The sequence below is a fragment of the Agelaius phoeniceus genome, chromosome 2, assembly GCF_051311805.1.
Source record: "Agelaius phoeniceus isolate bAgePho1 chromosome 2, bAgePho1.hap1, whole genome shotgun sequence".
Lineage (NCBI taxonomy): Eukaryota > Metazoa > Chordata > Aves > Passeriformes > Icteridae > Agelaius > Agelaius phoeniceus.
In genome coordinates this window covers 73465022-73490665 of record NC_135266.1, presented here as the reverse complement: position 1 = coordinate 73490665, position 25644 = coordinate 73465022, and the positions used below count along the sequence as shown (strand labels likewise).

The following is a 25644-nucleotide window of genomic DNA, read 5'->3' as shown; positions in this document are numbered from 1 at the left end:
GATAGCTGTGTAGCATTACTGAGTGCAGCAAGAAATGTGAAGTGACACTTCAGTAATTGTCCTATTTCATGCATGTTTGTAAGGTATTTTACATGAAAAACATTCTGCACAGGGCTGATAATGAAAGTGGAAATGAGACAGGGCTGACACACACTCTCAGTCCAGATTTCCCCGAGCAGCAGACTGCCCCTTGGCAAGCAATCCCTCCTCAGCAGAAAGGTTAGACAGATCACATAAGGGCACATGGCTGTCTGGGGGCTTGGGGGTGGGCTGCCAGGGTGACATTATTTAGGTTGTGATATCAGATACTACTTGGCAGCAAGCACAGCCCTTGCTTGAATCCTGTTACAAGACAGTTCTAGAAGCAAAGCTCTAAAGGAGCTCAAGTGATCCTGTAGGAAGGGATAAAAACAGGTTATCTCTGGCTGCAATTTCTTTGGGATGCGAGGACAAATGAAACACAAACACAGGAATACCTGTAAAGTGCATCTTGAAAGAAATGTCTTATTAATAATTGGGTTTTATTATTCCCTAATATTTTTGCAGATAGGTATTTCCAGTTAGGCTATCTCCCCTGTCCTTTCACTGACAGACCCATGTCACACAGCAGTGATACTGGTGTCCTTGAGACAAACCTGATGACATAGACCACTGCCTCTTCACTAATGCATTTGCTAGATCAGAAACAGTGTTTAAAAACACAGTTCTAGCCTGGAAAGCAATAGCAGCTTGTTACTCATGAGGCATTTCTGTTCTGGGGTTTGAGTTTTTATTTTTACTCTGTTGCATTTTTTCTCTACTAATGAAATTCTAGTTTTGTTCTCACTGTAGCACAACCTGCAGCCATATGAAAAAGTATAATCAGGTTTAATTAATATGAAAATAGATTATTAAATTCTACTTGTAGAATCTTTCCTGTTGCCATTAAGCCTAAAAAAACTTCTATTAACTTTTTTACAAAAAAGCCCAAAAACCCACACAAAACCCCCCCCCTCAACATGTTTAGGGCTGGCAAACCAACTGCACATTGATTTGGAAGGCAGCAAATGCTTTACAACCATACAAGGGTAATTTCTAGTTATTAATGATGATGGAAAACAGCAAAGTGAAAATATTCTAATTAGAAAACAACCTGCAACACCTCCTCTTTCTAAGCAAAGCTTGCTGCACATTTACTTTCACTCCCAAGCTGTTCCCCCTACAGATGGAGAATCAAATGTGTGTTGGGGCCCCATGGGGTACCTGTGTGGGCCAGCTGCACCACAGCTTCCCAAGACCCTGTGGCACAATGGCAGGACAGACTGCCAGTCAGCCTCTTCAAAGCTTGCAGTCACTCTATGAATTCAAGTACAGAAGTAAGCTTTAAGTAGTTCATGGAGTCCCAAGTCTTCTTCTATGGAGACAGAAATCTTAACAACATGACAGTGATACAGGATCCCTGTGACTTCTTTCTATTTTGCCAGGCTTTGTGCATTCCTTGGAAGTAATTCAGGATCCATAGAGGGCCACAGCTTTCAGACAGAAAAATGCTCTACATAAGTGACCACTAGTCACTTAATACCACCTAGTGGTATTGGCATTTCAAACAGACTTTACAAGTATTTGAAAAAAAAAAAACCAAACACCCAACCCTTCAACAGAATTACCAGTATCTGTACTTCTGTACATTTTCACATCCCCACAGATTTTACCAAGGCTTCTGATTTACACAGTTCTCTCTAAAAATGTCCTGAGATACATGATAACATCCAACCATCATGGCATTGTCTGGCCCCAAAGCCTTGTCATGGTTGTTTTTGCTTTTCCCCCACCCCAAAGATGTAATCACTCTGCCATCACAAGAAGCAGGAAGGAAAATATATAAAATATATTTAGCAAAACCAGTAAAATTAAAGTGGAACAGAAAATGCAGTCAAGTAGCAAACATGTACAGCAGCAGCTTTTACAGTTTTTCCTACACATACCTCTGCACTTATTTCACACACGCTCTTTAAGGAGAAGGAAGAAAATAGAAATCAGATAGTGTTACGAAAGAAAACATTTCTTTTCCTGAACAGTAAATGGGGTTTATTACTGCTTTCTGCTTTTGAAACTCCAATTCAGACTATATATATACCTCTAAGAAAAATAAGAGAAGGACACCCTTTTCTCTGTCCCTAAAGCAAAATTACACTGTCCTCCTTTTACAGACTATACTGGTATCTTAAATAGTTACACTCGCAGGATCTAGACATTATCTGGCCATCTTAAGAGATGCAGGTAACAAACATTTTAACCAAGATACAAAACAGGTATCCAATTTTTCCAGCTTTCCTGAGGCTGAGTGAATTGTTTAAATACATGTGCGCTTATCAAAATCCATGTTTACAGTACATTTTAACAGTAGTTTGTTAAGAAATCATGAAAGTGCATAACAGCCTAAAAGCAGGCAAAAAGTACTTCAGAAGAACAGTCTTTCCTTAAAGTGGCAGAAGAATATAAGCCTTCCCCAAAGTAGTGTTGATCTTGTGAGGACATCAGTGATCTTCCTAGAGATTCCACAGTGTGGTGGTGGGCTTTTGGCTTTGGGGTTTGCTTTTTTTTTTTTTTGTGAGTTACAACAATCACTTCAATGAACAAAAGACCACTAGTAGTATTGGTGCAGTTCAAAAACTAAAGCAAATGTCCTGACAGCTTATTAAACCAGTGAAGCTTTCAAATCAATACTTGTGTTGGAGTCTAGCTATGACTTTCATTCAGGGAACACCGAACACAGAGATGGCAAGCAGTTTGAATATGCCACAAACCTAAACTGCAGCATCCAAAACAGTAACTTAAAGCAAATCAAACATATTTGTCTTTACAACCATTAACAGTAGGCCAGACAGAGAGAGGAAGAAAAAGGGAAGTACATCACACCCACATCTTCGCTTTACTCTAACTTGTAAAGGCAACAGCATGTCAGGAAAATCAAATCCGATACCATCTAATAGATGTTAAAGTGAAAACAGCTCTTCCACAAGATTCAAATATAGGCAGCAGAAAAACTAGTAATGAATTATGTATCCGTCACAGTGGGTAGCTTCTTTGTTCTCTTTGGATATATAGATTTGTCTGGAATGTTTTCCAAAATAAAGAGGAATTTATTATTTAATTAACAAAATTACAAGGATAGTATCACATTTCATTTCAGAATTCCAAAACAGTACTCTTTCCCCCAACAAACTTGCTGATAAAATGGCAGGCTTTTACTAATCCCTTTCAAGATGTCATGTTAAACATGATGTAATTACACTTTCAGATTGATCTGTTTTTCTTTCTCTGGATAAGATTGCAAAGTTATCACTTTCTTCTCGTTCTCCTTCCCTCTTCTAGTTCATGTACAACCTGCTCCTTGGTTGGCTGTCCAGACAAATTCCACTTGGAGGGTTGCGCTTTTGTACCTCTCTGCTTGTAAGACATGGCAAATCACTGAATGAAAAAATCCACCACCAATTCCATCACTCACAACTAAAGCCAATGTTTCAAAAAGGCAAAATTGATGGGGTTTGTGTATACTTAGACAAACAAGTGTGAATAAAGGCTTTGTACCCAAATCATTCAAGTTTATTCCAGAACTCATATTTAAGGTAAAGCAGAATAGTTCCATTTTCTACATGAAAGACTCTTGGATACGCTGCTGTTAGTCTTAGCAATTGCATTCAGGAATTTCTTCAAAATTACCTTAAATGTTTCTGTCCCTCTCCAAAATATTCACTGAATGAAACCATGCTAATATAAATATGTAACTGCATAATCTTTTGAAACCAGTAAAATTCTAGTGATACATACAGCCAAGATATATAGCAAGCTGTCACTACCACAGTTGTTGCGTAGTTTTACTTTCAGGATTTGTGAAGCTTTTTTTTTTTTCCTTATCTAAATGATGTGAGTGCATGGAAGTAAGAGGGGGACACTAGAAAATAGCTGTAGTTTATTTAAATGTAATTGCACATTAGGAACTGCTGCCTGTAACTGAACTTTTCTGATATCCATGAAGTAACATGCTGTTGTTAGAAGCTCCTTACATAGGAACAGATTATGAGCTTGGAGAACATTTCTGTGCCAGATACCATCATAAAAACTGTTTAAATTAAATACACACACACACAAATTAAAGACCCAGAAATCAGTATTCCTTTTGAGTAGACAAATGCCACCAGTAATAGTGACCAGAAAAGTCACTCTTAAAACTTCTTTTGGAAGATGGGGGAAAAGATTCATCTGATTATATATTATTTCTGGTAATTGCAGTCCAGTGTGAGATACTGCTGTGGCACCCCTAATCACACTTTCTGTTGATGGACAAACTCATGCCGTAAGTGCTGATGTAAATTAAAGTTACTCCATCAACTTTTAACCTAATTACTGTGCATTCACTGTAGCCAAAGAGCAAAAGGTGTGGCCTAAGGTTTCATAATGTTGCTATTTATGTTTCCACTGTAAGGAAGTATAACAAATGCTTTTTGAGGGATTCAACACAGGTGAGATTTTAGAAAAATATTAAACAAGAATACACACAAATCACACATGGCCAAAACAAAATAAAAAAGTCTTTAGTGGAAAACAATTTTATCCTCTTCCTGCTTATGGATCTTAAAAATACACAAAGTGATCATTTCAAAATTGAAAATTCAGTCATGATAAGGCTTGATTACACAGCCATTTCCCAAGTCTTATTGCAATAAAACGTGAAATACTTCTATGCAACTTCATATCTTCAACTGTACAGATAAAACAGTACTTGAAATCAACTAGCACTTCAATCCCTGTGTTTTTAATATATAAACTCAACACAGTATTGAATGACACATTTAAAATATTTACACACTTGACCAACAGCAGTCCTAGCATTTATTGCCTTAAAACTGCATGTTCACTGCATGGAGGTTTCTTATTTTGCATAAAGAAAACAAATAATATAGGTATTTTTTTTCCTAATTGAAAATTCCAGAATGGTTTAATGGGGATTGAAATGCATGGTGAATACTATTAGAGAGGTTTTTATCAATTTCAAGTATCAAGCTGTAACAGATTGGAAAATTACATGGGTAGTAGTATCTTCCTCTGAGGTTGGAAGGGCCTTCCAAATCTGCTTAACAGCAGCTTAAAAGGACAGGAAAAGCAGGGTAGGGAATGGGAAGAAATGAAAAATCAGAATCAATTTTAATTCACTGAAGAGAAGGGAAAGCCAGAGGTATCTTAGTTTCTAGGGCCCCAAGAAATCTCATACTGAAAAAAGGGCTCTATAAGATAGCTGAGAATTTGAGGCTGTAGAGCAAAACACACTTCATGATTTGTTTCATCATCAGCACTAGAAAACATTAATCTAATTTACTGAAAACAGAGCACAAGCTACTGAAATGTAAATTTATGAGGGGCAGGGGAACAGGGCTGGCTCTTTAAATTTTAATTGTTATCATTAGGCTTTGGTTATACTTAGTGACTGGAACAGACATGGGAGAAATGTGTGGTATTTGTTCCTTGCAGAAAAATGTAAAGAAAACCAAACGTAAACCAAACAAAACCCTACCACCACAAGCAGCACTTGTCACAAGCAGAGGCACCAAAGCCTGAATAACCAGTAACTGTCCTCTCTCTTTGAAGATCAGAACTGAGGCACACTGGTGGGGAATCTCACCTTTTATAAGAAGAAGCTGCCATTTCAATTGGCTGTAATTGAAATAATGACAATTTCACAGCAAGCATTACTGTACTGCAGTAGATCAGTCCTGGGAATACTGCACCACTGCTGCCTCTACGGGGCTTTACCATTATGAAAATCTTCTGTTTTCATTACAGTAAATCTTACACCTCACAAAACTAAAATTAAAGTATATAATATTTACATAGCATCTCAGATCCTCAAAGCATTTTATAGGCATAAGCTAATCCTCACAACATCCCTGTGAGGTAGGTAGGTGTTAATGCTATTTTAACAATAACACAGTTCGAGTGACTTGCCAATGGCCACAGAGGATCCTGTGGATAAACATTACAAAATTAGAGGAGCCTGGCTCCTACTCCTGCGCTTATATTCATCAAGCTACTTTTTAAAAAAACCCACCCCTTCTTATGTAATCACTTAACCAAACCTGAAATTGCTTGAAATGTTTTACAAGCAAAATGCTGCAAATTTGTATTTTTTAATAGTTTTACAGACCACAAATTAGAATTTGCTTTCCCTTTTAAAGAACTAGATTTTAAATGGACAACTGACTGCTCTGAACAAGCTTATTTTCTAGAACTACATGGCTTAGATATAAAGGGATTTGCCCAGGTAAACACTGGGGCTTTAGTGAGCTCTTCTCACTATGAAAGCGATGACTCCAATTCAAACCCCTCTCTTTCAACTAGTAGCATTGGGACATGCTGAGAAAACAAGTTTCTCATTCCTGAGAAAAAAGGTGAGCCCTTTACCATTAAATGGTGAAACACAAACCTCTGGGCAAAAAGTAGCAGATTCTGGTGGTAATTCAGTGAAGCTAATTAAGGCATAAATGCACATGGAAAGTGGAAGTTTCATGCATCCAGTCCCCTTCTCCTGTCACTGTGTATCTGTGCTTTTAACAAGGTCTTCAATTTTATGATTGAACTTGATGCTTGTCAGTGTTCAAAACTATAGGTTGAACAAAATTATTATGCCAGCATTAGAACTAACTATTACAGTGGGGAAGGAGCTGGCAAAACGGAAAAGAAGCTAGTCTCAGAATGAAAACACTGGTCCAATAGTCTGGTTCAGCAAGGAAAGTCTAGACAAATATATTTGTTACAATTGTATCATGCAGCATTTATAACTTGGTTTGAATTGCCTTTTTTCTTCCTTCAAAAAACAGGTGCATTTTTAGAACCATTATTCACTCTCCACAGTGAATGGAAAATTAATGCAATGATGCTATGGAACTTTCAGGACACTTATGTTGAGTCATCTCTCCGTGTTCACTACAAACAGTCTGAGTCGTTCCGGTGGACCTCAATGTGCTTTCACACCCTGATTTATAGCAACTGAATGTGTAGATGATCACAGAAAATTCTTTTTTTCTATTTTTTTTGGTACAGAAAGGATACAGAAGTCAAATAGCTCGGATAGAAGCAGTCACCAGGAAGAGTATGAATGAACAGGACTTATTTCCAGAAACCTTTGCAACCATTTCATGGATGTCACTAAGCAGAGACATCTTAGCATTAAAAGAAACATAAAATGGCATGGAAAGATCTCTGTTAAATATATGAGAATGAAAGGAAAATTAAAAAACAGGCAAGTGTAACATAAAGCAGGAAATTACAAAAAAAACCCCAAACACTTACTAGGACAGTTTTCCTTTAACATATAATATTATTTTTAAACAAAGGGCAAAGGAAATTTTTAAACCACCTTTAAAACTAGTCTTTGAAAGTGGGTGTTCATACTTTAGCTAAAGTCTTGATACTCAGAAATGCTGTGTGTTTCTGCTTGTTACAACACAATGGGCCTGAAAAGAAAAATAATGGGTATGCACATTACTTTGCCCAGAATACAAACTCAATTTGTGCTCCCGTTCATCACAATATGCAAGAGATTTCAACCCTTTAAATTTAATAAATATTTTTAAATAGTGAGCCAGTTTTAGGATTAATAAAACAATAGTGACAGAGCTAGTTATAAAAGAAAGGATGACTGAGTGTATCAGTTACTCAGTCAGACCCAAAACATGGTATATTTGCTATGATCTCTTTGAAGACTTCAGTCTAGATACCTGACATCAGGCACATCATAACAAACCAGCAGCTCCTACTGCTGCTGATGTTCCCAGGCTTCAGTGCCCTTCATCTGAAAAAAATAAGGTTTCAGAACTTCTGCCCCATCCAATGTATAAACTCAAAAAAACCCCAAAAGCAGTTTCAAAAACAGCAAACCCCAATTTAAAAATAAAAACTCAGCCATCACAACAGTTTGAAACAGAGTGATCTGCCAGGATCATTGTATTTTGTGCAAGTGCACAGTCAATAAATCCTTTAAAGAAAAGCACTAGAATTTAAAGAAAAAATTGAGAGCAATTCTCCTGTTCTAAAATGCTATGCAAGTTATCTTAGAAATAAAATACTATCTGGGAAGGTACACTATTATCTAAGAAGTTTTATGGTCACTTTGTAATGTGTAAATCTGCCCTTGCCCAGTTTTCACATAAATTAAAAGAGAAAAGTGTAATAAAGAGATGGTATTTTTGGCCTTGTGGATCCATGCTTGAGACACTTACGGATTTAACTTACCAAAAAAACCCCACCGCCCTCCAAAAAAACCCCCACAGAAAACGAAAAAACAAAACACTGCCAAAAAACAAACAAACAAAAAAAAATCAATCAAACAAACAAAAAACCCAACAAACCTTAGATCACTTATAGCACAGCATTAGAGATTTGTGTCTGTTGTGAGATTCTGGCTATTGTGACTAATTTTGAGATGAATAGCTGAAGAATGTCACAGAATTGCAAACACTATATGAAGCTATATGTAGCCATATAAAAGTGTATACCAGACTTTTTATATAAACTGTAAAAACACATGGGAAATATTTAACAGCATAATCTAGCAGAGATCTTAAACAGAAGGGCCTACTTCTGCCTCTGTGTATTCCCACAAAAATAATTTTACTAGACATGCAGCATTTGTGTTTGCTTCAGTTTCCTCTGGCTCATGACAGGAGACAAAGCAGGCCTTGCTTTCATATTCATGTGCTGCTCTCCCTTGTTGGTTCTATATAATCAGGGCACTATATGCTGCTATGATAAAAGCTAAAGTGCTGATATGAAAAACCAAGCAAGAGCAGAGCAGCTGGGAGAGCTCTGCAGAAGTGGGACTAGATTCAGCAAAAAACAAAAATCTCCTACAGCAGAGACCTCCCAATTACCCTTCCCCACTGGAGTCAAACAGACATGCTTGAGTAAAAGGGTTTGATGCCCCTGTGCTAGCATAATTGTTTTAGCTAATGCCCAACTTTACAAAGTTTGCCAGTAATTCGCACCTTTTGGGTTGTTATTGCTTCAGCAAACAGTTCAGTGTAGAAACACATTGCAGTTGCATGCAACCCAGGTGAGAATCAAGACAGATACTGAAAGTAAAACTACACATGAACCTTGCATTAGACACTCATTCCAAAACAACACGTCAACATGAAGGGCTGCAACAGGTACACAGCAGCTCAGTGCCAACATCCTAAACCACCTCTCAAGAGTCAATTTTGCCTTAAAGTTCTTACCTAAAGTATATGAGCTTCTTTTTTTTTCTTTTAAATTAAGGCAATGAAATGGCTACAGTTCCTAAAGTTCATTTTCGGGGAACAAAAATATACATCTTTTTTTTTTTTTCTCTGAACTTTAGGCAGCAGAACATAATGTAAAAACCTGCATTGCATTAAACCTGCAATGTCAGGTTGATGTAGAAAAACAGAACTAAACACAAGTTAAAATACCATTTGGTTTTTCTTCCCCGTTGGAACACAAACTCAAACTTTAAGAGAGGAAAAATAAAGCTTAAAATCAGCTAAACTGTTTAGAGCTTTATATGTATCTGCTCCACACTCTAACATGATTTTGGGTAGAAAAGAAATCTGTATGTTTACATGACCACTCATATTTTAAACCAGCGCAGGGGGAAAGGCACTGCATTTATTTCATTGTGCCCATATCTGTTTGGACATAAATGGAAAAAAACTCAATTCAGATTTTCTGTTCATTCTCTTCCACACCCAAGTATGACAGATTGCAGCTAACACATAATAGCAGAAGCTGATTCAAAGTTGACCTCTCCTATTCCGTGGTGTTATGTTCAAACTTCCAGGCTCTCTAGAATCTGAGATGGCTGCAAAGAACCCAGAGACAGGTACAAGATTTAGTCAGCATTCAGCATTTCTCAGTGCATTTTGCAGAAAGGGTCTAAATTAGGCATAGAGTTTTGTTGTTTATTTTACACAGAGAAGTCCACCAACATTTGCCATAAATTCTTCTAAACTCTTTAAGAAGGCCATCTTCTGCTTACGGTCCAGTGTAGGAGGAGTGCTGCTTGCAGTAAGCTTGTTGAAGGCATCTGCTAACCGCTGGTAAATTACTGGATCTTGTTGAGTTGATAGCAATGTTTCAACTAACTCTGAATATTCAGCCTGTTAAACGAACATTAAAAAAAAAAGAGAGAGATACAATATATACAACTTCTCTCATCAGAACACGATCCAGAATAAAGGCTATGACAGAAAACCATCAGTGCCTCTTCACCTGTCCTCACAGCCTTTTACCTACCTCTAAACCAGATAAAATCCTTCAACCAGGGTGAGTACTTTCTAAGGCTAAAGAAGTCTTCAAAGCAAGGCACAATGCTTTGCAGTGCAGACTAAGTTGAGAATTTTAAGGCAAAGAGCCTTCTGGCTCTTCCTTAGCATAGGCTTATTCCTGCAGACTGGACTGTTTTTTCTTGATGCCTGTCCCATATTCCATGCCAATCATCTCCTCCCACAGGTTCTCCCTTTTCTAGGGTTCCTTCCCTGGGACAGAGAGCTTAGATTCCTTTCTAAGAGTATCCTACTTATTCTCATGCTTATTTTAGACAGAAAAAAAAACCAAAGAAACACCTGAAGCAAGTCCAAAGGGACTGAGTTCTGGGAGCGCATGTGAAGGACACAGGAGTCAGAACAGCAGTTCCCTCCATTCTACCCATGAAGGGTTGGGTCAGGGTAGACACAATAAGAATTTGTCACCTGTGGGTGGTATCACAGGGTCCTTTTCTTTTACATGTTCATGAGTCCCTCTTTGAGGGATAAGGGCTGCTAACAAGAGCAAGGATCCATAGGACAAAGTGGCTTAGCAAGGTCTTTGCCAAAGGCTTGCCAAGCCGGCAGGAAGGGCTTCCAGGGGCTTGCTAAGGGATGGTGGTAACAACTTGCAGATGAGTAAAGAAACAGAGACTGAGAGCATTAAGAACACAAATGTGATGGGTTTAAAAGTGCACCTCAAAGGATGAAACAGGCTGAAAGGAGACCAACCTGAAATGCCTGTGTAGAAGTGTGTTCAACATTGGAAACAGAAGGAGCTAGAGCTTCACATGCAGGTTCAGAGCTGCAACATTACTGCAGGCACTGATATGTGGTGGGACAGATGGCATGACTGGAGTGTTCCAAGGGACAGGCGGAAGCTGGTTAGAGCTCTTCAGGGCAGAAGATGACAGAAGATTGACACTTCTGTGGAAAGGCAGCTCAAATGAAAAATGCTTTTCTACAGACTGGGCAGCAATCTATTTGAGTGCTTAGGAATCATGATCAGAGGAGAAGCAGTAAAGAGGACATCTTTTGGGGTGAGATCTCGTTACAAATCCCCAGAACAGGGCTTTTAGTCATCTTAAAGCAACTTGAGGAAGTTTCCAGATCAGACTTACAAGAGATTATCTCCCTGACATTTGCTCACATACCAGATGGGCTACCCAGGGGTGTGACTTTGCATCTGCTATTCACAGCTATTATGAGCTGGTCATGGATGTGGTAATTAATGCCAGCCTTTCAGTTATCATTAAATAGAGGAGTTAAAGATTCCCAGGAAAGCGAGGAAAGAGGGCAGCCAAGTACAGGACCTGGACCTCATGAGACCAGATGTCACCTTCTTCAAGACTGGTAGGTGGGATCCTGTGGGAGTGAGCTCTGAAGACAAAAAGAGCTCAAGAGAGGTGACAGGTCCTAAGGACAACCTCTTGCAAGCACAAGAACGGATACAGAGGAAAACAATAAGGCCACTGATTCAGCTAAGCAGGGACTTAATGACTGAACTCCAGCACAAGGGCAACACATGCAGGAAATAGAAGCAGGATGAGCTAGAAAGGAGGACAGCAGAAACACTGTCCAGACAAGAACAAAGACAGAAAAATAAAGTTCAGCTAAAGCTGAATTTAGCAAAGGACAGCAAAGACAAAAAAAGCAGCTTCTATCAGTACTTTAAGAGTAAAAGAAGGAACAGGGAAAATATGCATTCTATTGCTGAATGGAATAGATGATTTAATGATAGTAGACAAGAGGTAAGGCTGAAATAATCAATGCTTTCTTTTGCCTTGGTCTTCACTGACAGGTTTTACCAGACCTTTGTGACTAGAGACAGAGTCCAAGGAGGAGACGAACTATGCATAGCAAAGAGGATCAACCCAGGGATCTCTTGAGAAATCTTGATGCAGGCAAGCTCATAAGACCTGACAATCTATCCAAGGGATCGGAAAGCTGGCTCATGTCATTCATTACTGGCTGCTATCTATCATCTTCAAATGACTAAGAAAATCATGAAGCAAGTACTCCTGGAAGTTATTTCTGGGCATGTGAAAGTAAAAAGATCCAAGGGAGTGGCCTGAAGTTGTGTCAGGGGAAGTTTATGTTGGGTATTAGGAAAAGGTTCTTCACCCAGAGGGTGGTTGGGCACTGGAACAGTCTCCCCAGGGAATGGTCACAGCACCAGCCTGACAGAGTTCAAGAAGTGTTTGGACAATGCACTCAGGCACATGGTGTGATTCCTTGAGATGGTCCTGTGCAGGGTGAGGAGTTGGACTCGATGATCCTCATGGATCCTCATGGTCCCCTTCCAACTCAGCATATTCTGTGGTTCTGAGAACATCTACTGTGGATTTACCCAGGTAAATCATGCTTTACCAACCTGTCTTCTTAGACAAAATGACTTACATCTATGGCTAAGACAAGTGCAGTGGATACCTAAGGTATGCAGGTCTTCAGCAGCTGTGTACTGCACCCTTGCAACCAAGGTAGGATTTTATTGTCTTAATGGGTGAGAGCTCTCATCTGGACCTTGTCCTGTTAAATATTTTAGCCAGTGACCTGGAGAAGGAGGGGAAATACACTCTTCTCCAGTCTGGGGATGAAACCAAACTGGCAAGTACAGTCAGTGCATTCAAGGGCAGGACTGACATTTAAAGACACTCAGGCTCAGCAAGGACAAATGCAAAGACCTGCAGCTAAAATAGGCAGACCTCCTGAGGATGCCCCCTTTCAAGCCAAATGATTCCATGATTTATGAGGTGCACAAGTAATAACCACTCTCCTTTAACAAATGACTTCTTTTCAGGGTGTATCTGAATACCATACCTGATGCAAACACACTAATGTGTAGAATGCTTCACCTGCTGCAGTTGTCATTTCTGTATTGTGCTTCTGAAGTACCAGCATATCAAAAACCATCTGAAATCAAGAAACAGAAGCAGTTGTGTAAGTGTAAACTTAACTTTCCGCTTTATCAACATTTGCTGCTCATCTTCACTTCTGATAATAGCAATGAACATGTATTACAAACATCCAAGGTTGTTGTTTGCTTTGTTGCCCCCATTTTTTATTTTTGGATTTAGGTACCAGAACTTTTGAAGCCCAGTCTCAGCTTAAAAGCATAAATTCACATCTCAAAGCACTGGAACCTGTTGTTGATTTATATCAACTGTTCTTCAGAGAAACATGACATCACTTGTATTTTTCTCCAAAAGCTTTAGATATACCAGAGAAATAATGAAAAAAGCCTTTGCTCTTCCAGAATAAAATACAGAACTTTTCCTCAAGTTTTGGAGACTCCTATAGCTCACAGAAAGTCAAACAGGGAAGAGATTAGTAAAGAGGATTATTATAATTTTAAGTGGAAATTCAGAAATAAGGAATGAAACTATGTTAAGTTAGAAGATACATAAAGACAAGATTATGCAAGTTTTTCATTCTCTCAGCTTGTCTGATGAAAGCATTTAATGAGCAATCCTCAGAAATCCCAGTCAGTTTGGTAAGAAAAGATGTCTTAAGTAAAACTGAAACCTATACAAAATCAGAAGACAAGCACACAGATTTCACAATTACTTTGTTGCCACTTAGTAGGAACCTAGTTGCTACCAGGTCACCCCAAAATTCATTAAAGTGGATGGTCCTAAAAGTAAAGTACTAAACGTGACACTGAATTAAGAAAATGCATAATTCATTAGATACACTGAATAAATGACAGCATTTCCTTTCTAGTTCCCAGCTATGCTCTTTTTCATGCCTCTTCTTTTAATACTCTATCCAGCCTCCAGTTCACAGAAGTCTGGAAGCCTTCTGTTCACAGTTTCACCAGGAACTGCTAAAACTGTCAATCTCAAGTGCAGAGCATGAATATAAAAATTCCATTCTGAGAGGCTCAGGTCTTTTGTTTACTGGTAATAATAGATTCGTTCCCTCTACACCTCCATCCTCTTTTGTCTAGACTCTAGTCTGGTACCTTCAGTTCTTCATGCCTTCTTTCTTCTTAAACTGACACCTTTTTTTTTTTTTTTTTTTAGGTAACAGGCTGTTTCTTACTATATGTATTATCCTGATTAATCTGGATATGATCACTGTTTGGCCTCTGGATGCTACTTTTATGCAAAAAATCAAAGTAACAAGAAACATAGATGCCTTACCTTAAGAAAGTGCCTTGTTGCTAGAAAAAGAGTTGAATCTGTTTCTTGTGCTTTCGCACACTGTTCTGCTAACGGTGTTACAGCCTCCAGACAGAGCTGGCAAACCTCTGAGCTCATTCTGATAATGGATGTTAAAGAATTGAAGTCAAATTTCAATTAAATGGTGGTCAAACTACCCAGTTGTGACATTAGAAAATACCTGAAATGCTTGTATGTTTCAAGGCTTCTTTTCACTACAAAGCTGCTAATTAAAAAATCAAATTTAAAAAATGCTAGGAAAAAGTGGGGGGAAAGGATTCCAACTTCATTACTTTTTTTATTAGCTACATGCCCTAAGGTAACATAACCCTCTCTGACATAACATTTTCAGAAAGAGTCCCTTATGGTCAAGCTCATCTGTTTCTGACACGTGCCACAGATTAGTGAAAATGGTACTCCCATTATGAGAGGGAGAGCCCATTGGCACCCTGACAGGAAATGCTCTGGAGCCAGCCCAGTAGAACAGCAGCAATGTTTTATATTACCAGCTGAGAGACTAATTCAGGAATGGCTTTGGGATACCAGCTGAAGGCTTATGAAGTTACACACTCTGAAATGAAGTAATGGAGGAGGCAGGAATGGCTGCCAGAAAAAACTTACATGCTAAGCTACTTAAAGGCTGCGCCCAAGAACCTCAAGTCGGAGGCAATGCAGCTAACACTGGAATCTCAGTGGACACTACAGTGAAACTCTCAATCCCCAGAGAGCAGAGTAAGAGTCAATTACTGATATATAATTATACACGCAGATATTGATAGGAAAAGGAAAAAAAAATATATATTTAACAGGTCCTTATAAAAGCAACTTAGATTTTTTTTAAAAAACATTCCCAAGAGCTATAAAGGATACGATGACATCCCTAACTCCAGTGAGTACATTAGGCTCTTAAAGAGGTCCTCTGGAAGTTGTGGAATCTTCTCAGGGAATATCTCACATATGAAAGTGATTAATTTATAATATTGATTACACAGAGATGGAAACTGTCAAAAGAAAAGCATGGTATTTTTAGATTCAGTCACGTAACTATTTTGGCACAATTTCCAACTGTACAAAGAGACAAGACTGATGATGTGCAATGAAGAAAAGAATTTTAGCAGGAAACTTGAGTCATTAGAATGGCTACAACTTTATATAAATACAAACGCTGTGGTACAATAAAAGACAATTCCTAAAGATAAACAGTAGATGGTGGCAGTCTGGTATCTGCTCTACACAAATTTAAGGAGTTTTATTTCAGACACAGACAAATCTAGTCCTGTGGGGTAAAAGCCTTGTGAGCATTTGGAGCACAATTGAGGGGCTCCCAGGGTAGATCCCTTGCTTTGGTCTGATCTAAAATGGATGTGGATCTTGTGCTCAGCAGGAGCTACTGGATGAGAAAGTATGTGGAGAGGGGACAGTTGAGACACCCTCCTGAAGTGTTGCCCTGCTTCCAAGTAAAACATGAACACAGCGCAACAATGAAATGCTGCTGTGTGATTGTTTCATATTTTACTGTTCTACTGACAAGCTGCTCATGCCTATGATCGACGGCCATCTGTATTGTGGAAATAAATAGTTACTTTTAACCCCCAGCACTATTTATGCTTTTTGTCATATTTCTGACACTATCAAAGAAAGGACTCTATGAGCCACATTTCAGGTTTGGCTGTTGATCTGCACAGACTTGCTTTTAGAAGTAAAGTTTTGTTTAGGACCTTCAGATATACATTTTCTCAGCTTGCAGTATTTGTTTTCAAAGAGTATTTAGAACTATGGAACAGTTATGTACATTTATGAAATCTAGAAAATTCAGCTTATGGAGGTGGAATGCATAGAGGAACAAATTCTGGGGAATTCATTACAATAAAGCTTTCATATTCTAGCAGCTCTGTGTAAAAAATATACTTACCTTCAGCAGATCTTGTGACATTAGAGGCAGAACTAGATTAACCCCATATAAGACAACATCTGCTGCTGATACAGATCTATTTGTAACTTGCCCAGGCTCATGTCCTCTAAATACTTCATCTACAGAAAAGAAAAAATATTTTGTATAAAAGGAAGATTAAACATATTGAAGAAACAGTCCCATTTCTTTATAATACAGACATTTTAAAAAATAGGACTAGTCCCCTGTCTCCAAACAAAATTGTGAGGCACTGTATTAAAATAGAAACTTAGTGAGTGGAGGCTGTCACATCACTCTATATTTATATTCATTAGGACTAAGCATTTCATAATCACTTGTACCAGATGGCATGCTAAACCAGAACACTTCAGATACTGAGGGCTCCCTTCCATTACAGAATATTGCATTTGTTTCTAGTGGTAGCTGCTTCATGCCTGCACACATAAACACATAGTGAGTAAAATATTACTGCATTTTTATACTTTTTATATATATATTTACATATGCTTTAATATATTTTATGAACAGAAGGAGAAAAAAATGGGAGAGATAACAGAGAAAGTTCAGCAGTTAGGATGTTGTCAACTTTTCTCCAGTTACAGGTTAAGGCCTACATTTCCCATCAACTGGCAATGACCTTACTTTTATAATTCCTGCATTGAGTCAGAAGCAGTATGTAGAAAATTCTCAATAGATTTGATCTCTAGGCATTATATCTAGGTTTTATTCACATTACTTTGTTTCATGGTAAGTATTTTCCACACAACTAACATCCAGATCTCAAAGCTAATACTTTACAAAGCACTGGGTTGTCCATTTAATGGACAAAGTCTAAATTTGCTTCCATACTCGTGTTGTGCATGCATGATGAAAAAAAAATTATGTACTGCATTTCTCTCTTTCAATATATACCTCAGAAAAGCAATGAATATCAAAACATGCTTGGTATCAAATTGAATCTGCCTGGCTTGTTATCTGTGCAAAGTGTATAGAACATGGTGAGATATGAACCATGCAAATGTCATTTGCAACAACTGCAATTCTAAATGGCAAATACACAAAAGAAAGTAACAGGTTGGAATACAAGAAGGAACCCTTAAGTACACCCACAAATCATAAGGCATGATCTGTGAAAGAGGAATACAGAAGACCCTCAATGATGGAATTTCAATGACTCAACATTTCACAAAAGTTGAATCCTGTACTAAGAAGACCACCCATCTGCTCTCTTGAGCCACTTTACTACTCCAACTTCTCTATGAGCTTTTTGTTATAAAACTGCTGGTACAACATATTCAGACTTGCAATTACTTTCAGATTTCAAGCTGTTTCATACATCCATAATTTATTTTATGACAGCAATAATTTCAGATGTTAGAATATAGTGAAAAGTCCTTCTTTCCTACTTAAAATAGCAATTTCCATATCCTGACCTAGTCAAGCCTAAACTTCAGCTTTTACTTTACATGGACTGAACACAAGCCCCAGAATGGTTCTTACAGTTTAAAAAACAACATGTGGTTCATCAATTACCAATTCCTTAATACCTGTATCACTGAAATCTATGAATTCCTTTGATAGAAGATTAGTGAGAAGCTCCATAATAAGAAGGAGATCCTGATACTGGTCTTCTTCTGCTGTAACATCTATCCGTTGTCGACCTAGATTATTCTTGGAATATACCTGGAGCAGAGTCAGGCAGGCCTCATACAAGTTCATGGCTTTGGCCTATAAAACAATGTTACATAATAAGAAAACTTCCACATGCTAAAAGCTAAACATCTTGTTTTAAGATGGCATTACTTGGTAGACAATACTTCAAGATTTTCATTTTAGTGTATGATCACTTTTGTACCAATTGTACACAAAATCATCAGGAACACAGCCACCTTAGACAATAAGAACACTTATAGCCATATATTGATGTGATACTGATTGAAAAAGCAAAAGATTAATTTTCTGAATTCCTCAGTCTTAACAAAAATCCATATAAGACTGGTTTGGGACAGAGTGGCATATCTCACTAATCTCACAAACTAGATTACCAACAAAGTCCCCTGGGACACACTTTAAATTATAGAAGTTTAGAGCCACAAACAGTGTACGGTTTGTGTATACCCAGTTTGGAATGGGCAGGAACTTTTCCAAATTTGAAAACAAAGCTAGCCAACAGTGCTAAGTGCAAGATGCAAGTGTAATGCACAAACTCAGAATTTTAACTGTTAACTTCTTGGGATCTATTAATGCCTTGCCTAGGACTAAACCAGTGTCTCTATGGTAAGTATTTGCCACATAGAATACTGCTGCAATTCTCCTGGACTAGACTTCAGAGAAGTTTGATATCGTTATAAAAAAGTACACAACATAGTCTGTCTTCTTCTGGCACCCATGCATAGAGTTTGACCAGTGATGAACTGTGGTTAAATTCATAGGTAAAAAACCCAGTCTAAATGTCCTGCTTTTAATCTTTGCAAGTGTATGTTTTAAAACAAGGGAATCCTTTAACAGATGTGTCTATATAGTCTTTCTCTCTATAAAAATCACTACATTTTATTTTGTTTAAGGAATAGCACTGTATACACATTTACAAGCATGCACACACACTCTGCCCCCCTCCTTCCCCTCCTGGCTGAATTTACCTCTCCAAGATAGCAAATTTGTTTATGTGCAACTTCAACAAAGACTTCTATTATGAGATTAACAGTCTCTGGTGTGTTTTTGTATACTTCCATTAATCCAATGCAATTATTAAGGAAGTCCATTAGGAAATTGAAGAGAATTGCTACGTTATCAATCTGGGTAGCCTCAGCAATGCCACAGAGCGCTTCTAATGTAGCAGTGATTTCCTGCTTCACTTCCTCCTCCTGGCAGATCTGCTGAAAGTTTTCTTGGTTTATCACATTCAAGAATCGCTGCTGAAGTGGCTGAAGAACCTTGAAATTTTCCAAAGAAGTCACATTAGGATAAGCATACTATTACATGAGATATGAGGTTTAAATCACTTAGCAAACTGATTCATGTACTGCCATGCCAAAAGCAATCACTTCCAGTTTCCAGTGGCTCAGTTATGTCATTATCTGTCACATTAATGCAAGCAGAAGTGGTAGTGAGCAGTGCCTCTCACTGTCCATCATGACCTGCAGGCAGGTGTCAAATGAATATTTTAGCTAATTTTGTAGTGTTTAAACAAATGACAATTACTTTCTCTGGCTCAAAGCATTTTATTCCCTTCAAATTCAGCATTAGGGGGAAAATTGTTACAGCTTATTAATGAAACCATTAAGATAATGCTCACAGTTATCTTTGCCACATTAAGATTCTCAATAGCAAAATCACTTTTGTCATCATCTGTATTTTGAATTTAGAAACTTCCACAAAAATAGTTGATTTTTTTCCCAATTACTTCCACTGCATTGCAATTTTACCTTAAATCTCTAATTTTGTAGCTCTGCCAATAAAAGCATGTTTTTATCAGAAGGTCAATGCTTCACAAAGTCAAATGGTGCTTCCTGATGCCATTTCAGCTACTTTCTAGCATCAGCCTTTCTGGTATTAAATATCTGAGCTTTAATGGTGCCAGTGCACAAAGAGCTGGTCAAGACTCTTCATTATGTTCCACATCAGCTTTTTACTTACTGTCATTATCATTAAGTGATAACAGAATAAATCATAATACCATAAAATTAAAATGAAAGGAAGAAATGTCCCAATGCAAGGGAAATTTTTAATCTTCCATAATAGTCTTTTTCAAACATATTGCTCTACTGTCTGTCTCACAAAGACTTCAATTAATTATTAGTGGCTTCTTTTTGGGTTGAGATATTTTAGATACAATTTAGATACAAGAGATACAAGTATTGACCATCAAACAGAGAATAATTTAAAAAATCATCAGTATTAAATGACAAAATATGTTATACAAATTGATTTTGTGTCACTATAAAATTCCCTAAACTAACTGGCTTATATGGAGGCAACAGAAGTATCAAAATAGCTTACCTCTGTCCAGTATTGTTGCTTTGTTTCTGTATCCATATGAGCAAAACCTCCTAGAACTAAAGCTTTCATTAGTGTTCTCTGCACAGAACTAGACAAATAGTGAAGAGGAGGGCTTCGCCTTGCAAACTGTTTAGCTAAATTCCACCAGTTTTCACACTGAATAACTAAGTTTGCCCTAAAAGAGGGGGAAAAAAAATTCATTAAAGACTTCACAAAATTGTATGAACAGAGCACATCAGGTTTCTAGCAGTTGCCAGAATTTTTTGTTGCTATATTTTTAAAATTCCTTTATTCTGAGGCTAAATTGCCTTTTGATTTTCATCTTACTAATGCCTCAGCTCTCAGATTTCTGAAGTATATACTCTGAAAATAAATCAATTCATACAGGAGAAAAGCAGGGAAGTGCTTTAGTTTTACACACATACACACACAAGAGTTAATGGACATATTGCATGGATTAAAGCTTAGTCTCATTACTTCATAATAAAATAAGCAATTTATTCCAAAACTAGCTCCTGTGGGGTTTAATTTTTTTAAAAAGAAAAATCCTCAAGCATTTTAAATCCTCATACTTCAGAACAGTCTTTCAGTAGACCGTGAATGTACGATTGCATGTATAATTGCATGTCAATTGACATAAAGCATTCAACAACTTCCTGCTTCACAGTTTGCAATATCAAAGAAAACTTATTGAAATTTGACTGAATCCACAAAATCCTGTATTTAAAAACATAATTTAGATTTAAAAACATATTTCATACTGGCTTAGCCAGTATCTGAACTCCTAATCAACAAAAATTAACAGCAACATAAAAATCCTTGCAATAAGAGTGGAGACCAGGAGAGTTTTCCTTTCTCACTGTTTAAAAGTGAGACACAAAAGTAGGGAAGGAGAGTGCACTTCTAAACAGTAATAAAAATTAGGTGATATTTTGTCAAATACAGGTCTCACTCCTCAGCTTGTCAGACAAGTTTGTGATGTTTTTTTGCAGTTATAGTATGTTACTAAAGTAATTTACAGAGGCATGAATATGAAGTGTCCTATATCTGGATTACTGTGGCCAAAAAACTTTAAAGGAAGCAAAAGAAACTTTTTGACTTCCAGAGGTATAGCAACTTACCGCTCTCTCCTTTCCACTAATGTTACTAGCAGCTGTACAGTATCATTTGCAAGGTCCTGCTCTGAACTCCACACTGCCAGGTTACTGATCACTTTTTCTAAAAGGTAACCCACAATCCACTGGGAACCCTCTGTATCAGCACCAAATGCTGTACTAAATGGCAGACTTATCTATAAGAAAAGCATTAAAATGAGTGAGATTTACAGAAGCCAGAACTCAAAAGTGTATGGCAATCATTGTAAGCAAATTCTTTTCAGGCTGTCACTTCTTTCCTACTTAAATTACACAAATGTTACATAGACAAAGGCAAAGAATACCTGTAATAGAAAAATCTTTGCCAGATTTATCTTGTGATTTTAAGCACAACAGCTAAAACAAAGAAAAGTTTCAACGTCCTTACAAAAAAGGCTTGAGTATGTCTAGCTTTTAAGGCCAGTGAAAGTTCAAAAGCTTTAATAATTAAAAGATCCCAAAATCGCCTCCCAAAAGTGTTTCCATGAATTTAAGACATAATTCCTCAAAATTCAGTGGTAAAAATTATTACTAATTCTTGATCTATATAGAAACTTGTAAAAATTAATTTTCACCTCAATTTATCTGCATCTGCTTTCTGCAGATGGTTCCTTCAATCTATACATCTTTTAGGAAACATGTCACACTCTGGTCCTGGCACATTAAAATATGCTTCCTTGAAATTGCCTGTTCTCCTACCTTCAAAGAAGGTTTCTCAAGAGTGAAATCCAAAGACTTTGTAGTAATTGTGCAGGAGCTTCCTGTTAGCACACCACTAACACTTCTACCTTTAAGAACTCATATACATGGCTAAGCATTAGCTTTAAATAGAAGTCTCAATCATTTTCACATGACAACACAAACTAAATGTGTGCATTTCCTAGACACTCTGTTTTGTTTCTTCACACTGTTTTTTACATGGATCTTGCCCAACTGGTACCTTTATGAATTCTTAGCTGTCCTATATGTATGAGCTGAATAATACGACTCCAAATATTTACAAGTCTGTGTGATACCTATTATTGTTAAGGAGAGGCCCCCTGAAGCGTTAGTATTCTTAGTTGCTTCAATAGTGGAAATAAAGGGGAGGAGGAGAAAACTTCTCAAAAATTAGAGCCAACAGGACCTCCTCAGGATGGGGGGCCTCTGTGAGCTAGCTGGATTACAGTTAGTTCGATAAGCAAAATCAGGATCAAGTTCTAATCATGATTAGTGCTGTCCAAGCACGGTAAGAAGTTGCCCTTTACAAAGAACACACTGTTGAAATCATGATATATACAATGAGAATGAGGAGAGAAAGTAGCATGACATTAGCTAATGTATACTGCTACCTTGTCATGGTGTTAAATACCTAACTCAGAATCATGATCAAGAGCAATCACTGTATTAGAGATGAAATGTAAAATCTGATGGACAGTCACAATTTATAACATCACTGCAGTGAGTTTCACTCGAGTACTATGTTATTCTGATATGACAATGGTTACCCAAAAAAAATCACATTTACAGCAAAATGTGCAAGAGTCCCACAAAAACTTAAATTTCTAATTAGCAAATGAAAGAAAACATCAAATTTCAAACAATTTCCAAAATAAATCACAACCCATATAACATTAAAAATAATTTAAAATTGCACTTTTAAATAGGTACACTGACATCTATATTCACAGGATGATATTATTGCTAATACTCATAAAAGTAATAAATGAATAAATTTGTAAATTTATGAATAATAAATTCATAAAAGTTATATCCTTACCTGATCATACAACTTTTCATCTACTAGGAGGTAAGTTTTTGCCCAGCGCTTGAGGAACCATACAATATCTTTGCCCATCTGGGGGCTCAGGAGGTGTGTGAGATTTGCCCTTATTGCTCTAGATTCTACTTCTGACACTCTTAAAATAGCAGATAACAACCTGCAGATTTAAAATACAATGCACAGAGTGGTTTTTGGAGAAGCAATGCAACTACCAAAACCACTTTCATTTTTCACAAAATGTGACAGAAGGATCAGGATAATACAAAGCACTTCAACTCTCATCAAGTAAAAAGCACACGAATTTATTGGGTTTTGAAATGCACACTGAGAGAGAGAGAGAGAGTGAAAGAGAGAGAGAGAGACTAGAGCAAATATCCTCCAAAAAGTTCCTTGCACGATGAGGTTTAATAAAGGGTTCTCATTGTGCAGTGTTTGCAGGGTGACACATACCAAAAAACAAATACAGAAATGACCAGTTATTTTTCTCTTGTTCATTACTGCTGGGAAATAGTCTGAAGTAGTAAATCATGAGGTGATTGCATTAATACAATCAGTCCATAAAACTACATTAAATACTAGCTCTTGTAGTACAGTACATCAATTGAATTTTGTAAGAATGTGATTGTGCATAAGAAACTTAGGAGCTGACAGTGGACTATTTCTTGAAGACATTTCAGAGTTATTGCTAAAGGGCTTCAAATTTCTCATTATTTTGATCTGGTTTTTTCCCACCACTGAGACACTGCATCAAGAAATCCTGTTTGGTGGTCACTTCTTGAAGTGGCCAATAGTGTAAGTGAGCAGTGTTCAACCTTCTAAACACTAGGCACATACATCATTGCTAATGAAGGTCCACTTTTTCTACCTTCTTCCCAGAAGAAAACATTTAATGAAGGCAACAACTAATCTTAGGTGAAGACTCCTCCATGTCAATTTAAGAATGGAATGCAATCTTCTGAAGTGTGAGGATCCAAATTGAGGAGTCCTTTGTGAGCATCAGCCTTCTTGCAAAAAGAGAAGGGAAATCTCTCCTGCTTCTTTTATAGGCTGACAGTGATGTCTGACAACAATTCCTCAAGCTCTGAGGATCAATTTTGCTGCTACTGCCAAGCTTGGGCAGTAACCCATATTCAAAGTAGAGAAGCTCACTCATGTTCTGGAAAGCATTTGCTTAAGCTGTATATGTGCTGAAGAATTTTAGAATATATATTATCTAAAGATTTTGATCTGCCAACTTTTTTTACTTCAGTAATTTTAAGGATTTTCTGTAAAAAAAAAAGATGGGTATTCAGTAGAAATACGAAAAACATTTCTGTAAATTCCCAAGACTTTGGCTTATGATGCTTGTAAAGACTATTAGGTCAATCTTTCCTTTTTCAATGTTCAGTGTTTACATATTGCTTACTTTTCACATTCATAGAAGTCTACTCACATTCTAGGGTTTTTTTTCTCTGAAAAAGCATTTAACACAGTTAATAGTACAAGATGCATCCTTACCTAATTACAGAATCAGTTCTGTTGTACCCTGGGATGGAAGAGGCCTTTTCTCCTGGAGATCCCAGAATCTGAAGTGTTGTATTGATGTCAACCTCAGCTGAATGTTTAATGGAATATTCCATCACTTCTGGAGGTATTAGCGGAGTCTCTCCCTGAGTATCATTAGCCAAGAGGTAGCCTTACATTAAAAAAGAAAGAGTGATCACAACTTTCTACCCTAGGTTAACTTACAGCTTTCTGATTAAAGAATCCATAGGCTTAACTGCAGACATCACACCAGAATCAAATGTTTGTACATTTGCATTGACCCTGACTAACACTGCTTAAATGCATACAAGTTAATTAGAATCTTTAAAGCCATTCAGTAGGAAAAAACCTAAAGTGACAAGAAACCAAGACTGGAAAAGGAAACCACCAATTTAAAAACCAATAAAAAAGAGACAAGTTTTGCTTCATGTAAAAGCACTACAGTCAATTCATCTACTTGGGGGAGGGACAAAACAACATTTTGTTGTCATTTTTTTTCTTCTTCTGCTATGTGGTAAAAAAAGTCTTGTTTTACAGCTTCTGTGCTGAGTCCATATCATTTGGGACTTCTGTTTTGCTAACATCTCACATCTGTGAGAGTCTTTCAGACTTCAAGTACCTGTGCTGTAACACAGTTTTCCTGGCCTAGCAACTTCAGATCAGTTGAAGCATGGGTTTTCATACAATACTCTGGTATCTAGATAATATTAATTCCAGCTTTAATTGCAGTTTTCAATATCTGATCTCATAACCATCTGTGAGCTACAAACTCCATCTCAGTGTTACAAAAATATTATAAACACATTCATGTCAACATCTGAGAGCAACTGAAGCGCCAGATCTTAAAAAATGT

At 37.3% G+C, this 25644-nt stretch overlaps 1 protein-coding gene across 1 annotated transcript in view; it reads right to left on the bottom strand.

Moving 5' to 3' along the window:
• Positions 1-1852: 1852 nt before the first annotated feature.
• The window catches only part of XPO4 (exportin 4), an 80217-nt gene continuing 56425 nt past the window's right edge, over positions 1853-25644 (bottom strand). The window contains exons 13-23 of the mRNA XM_054654947.2: positions 24765-24942; positions 23265-23424; positions 21494-21663; positions 20373-20547; positions 19013-19306; positions 17921-18101; positions 16374-16492; positions 15332-15462; positions 14444-14561; positions 13119-13211; positions 1853-10154 (exon numbers count right to left, since the gene is read on the bottom strand). Of these exons, the coding sequence (XP_054510922.1) occupies positions 9957-10154; positions 13119-13211; positions 14444-14561; positions 15332-15462; positions 16374-16492; positions 17921-18101; positions 19013-19306; positions 20373-20547; positions 21494-21663; positions 23265-23424; positions 24765-24942 (1817 nt within the window). The 3' untranslated portion in view covers positions 1853-9956. The remainder of the gene's footprint in view (positions 10155-13118; positions 13212-14443; positions 14562-15331; positions 15463-16373; positions 16493-17920; positions 18102-19012; positions 19307-20372; positions 20548-21493; positions 21664-23264; positions 23425-24764; positions 24943-25644) is intronic.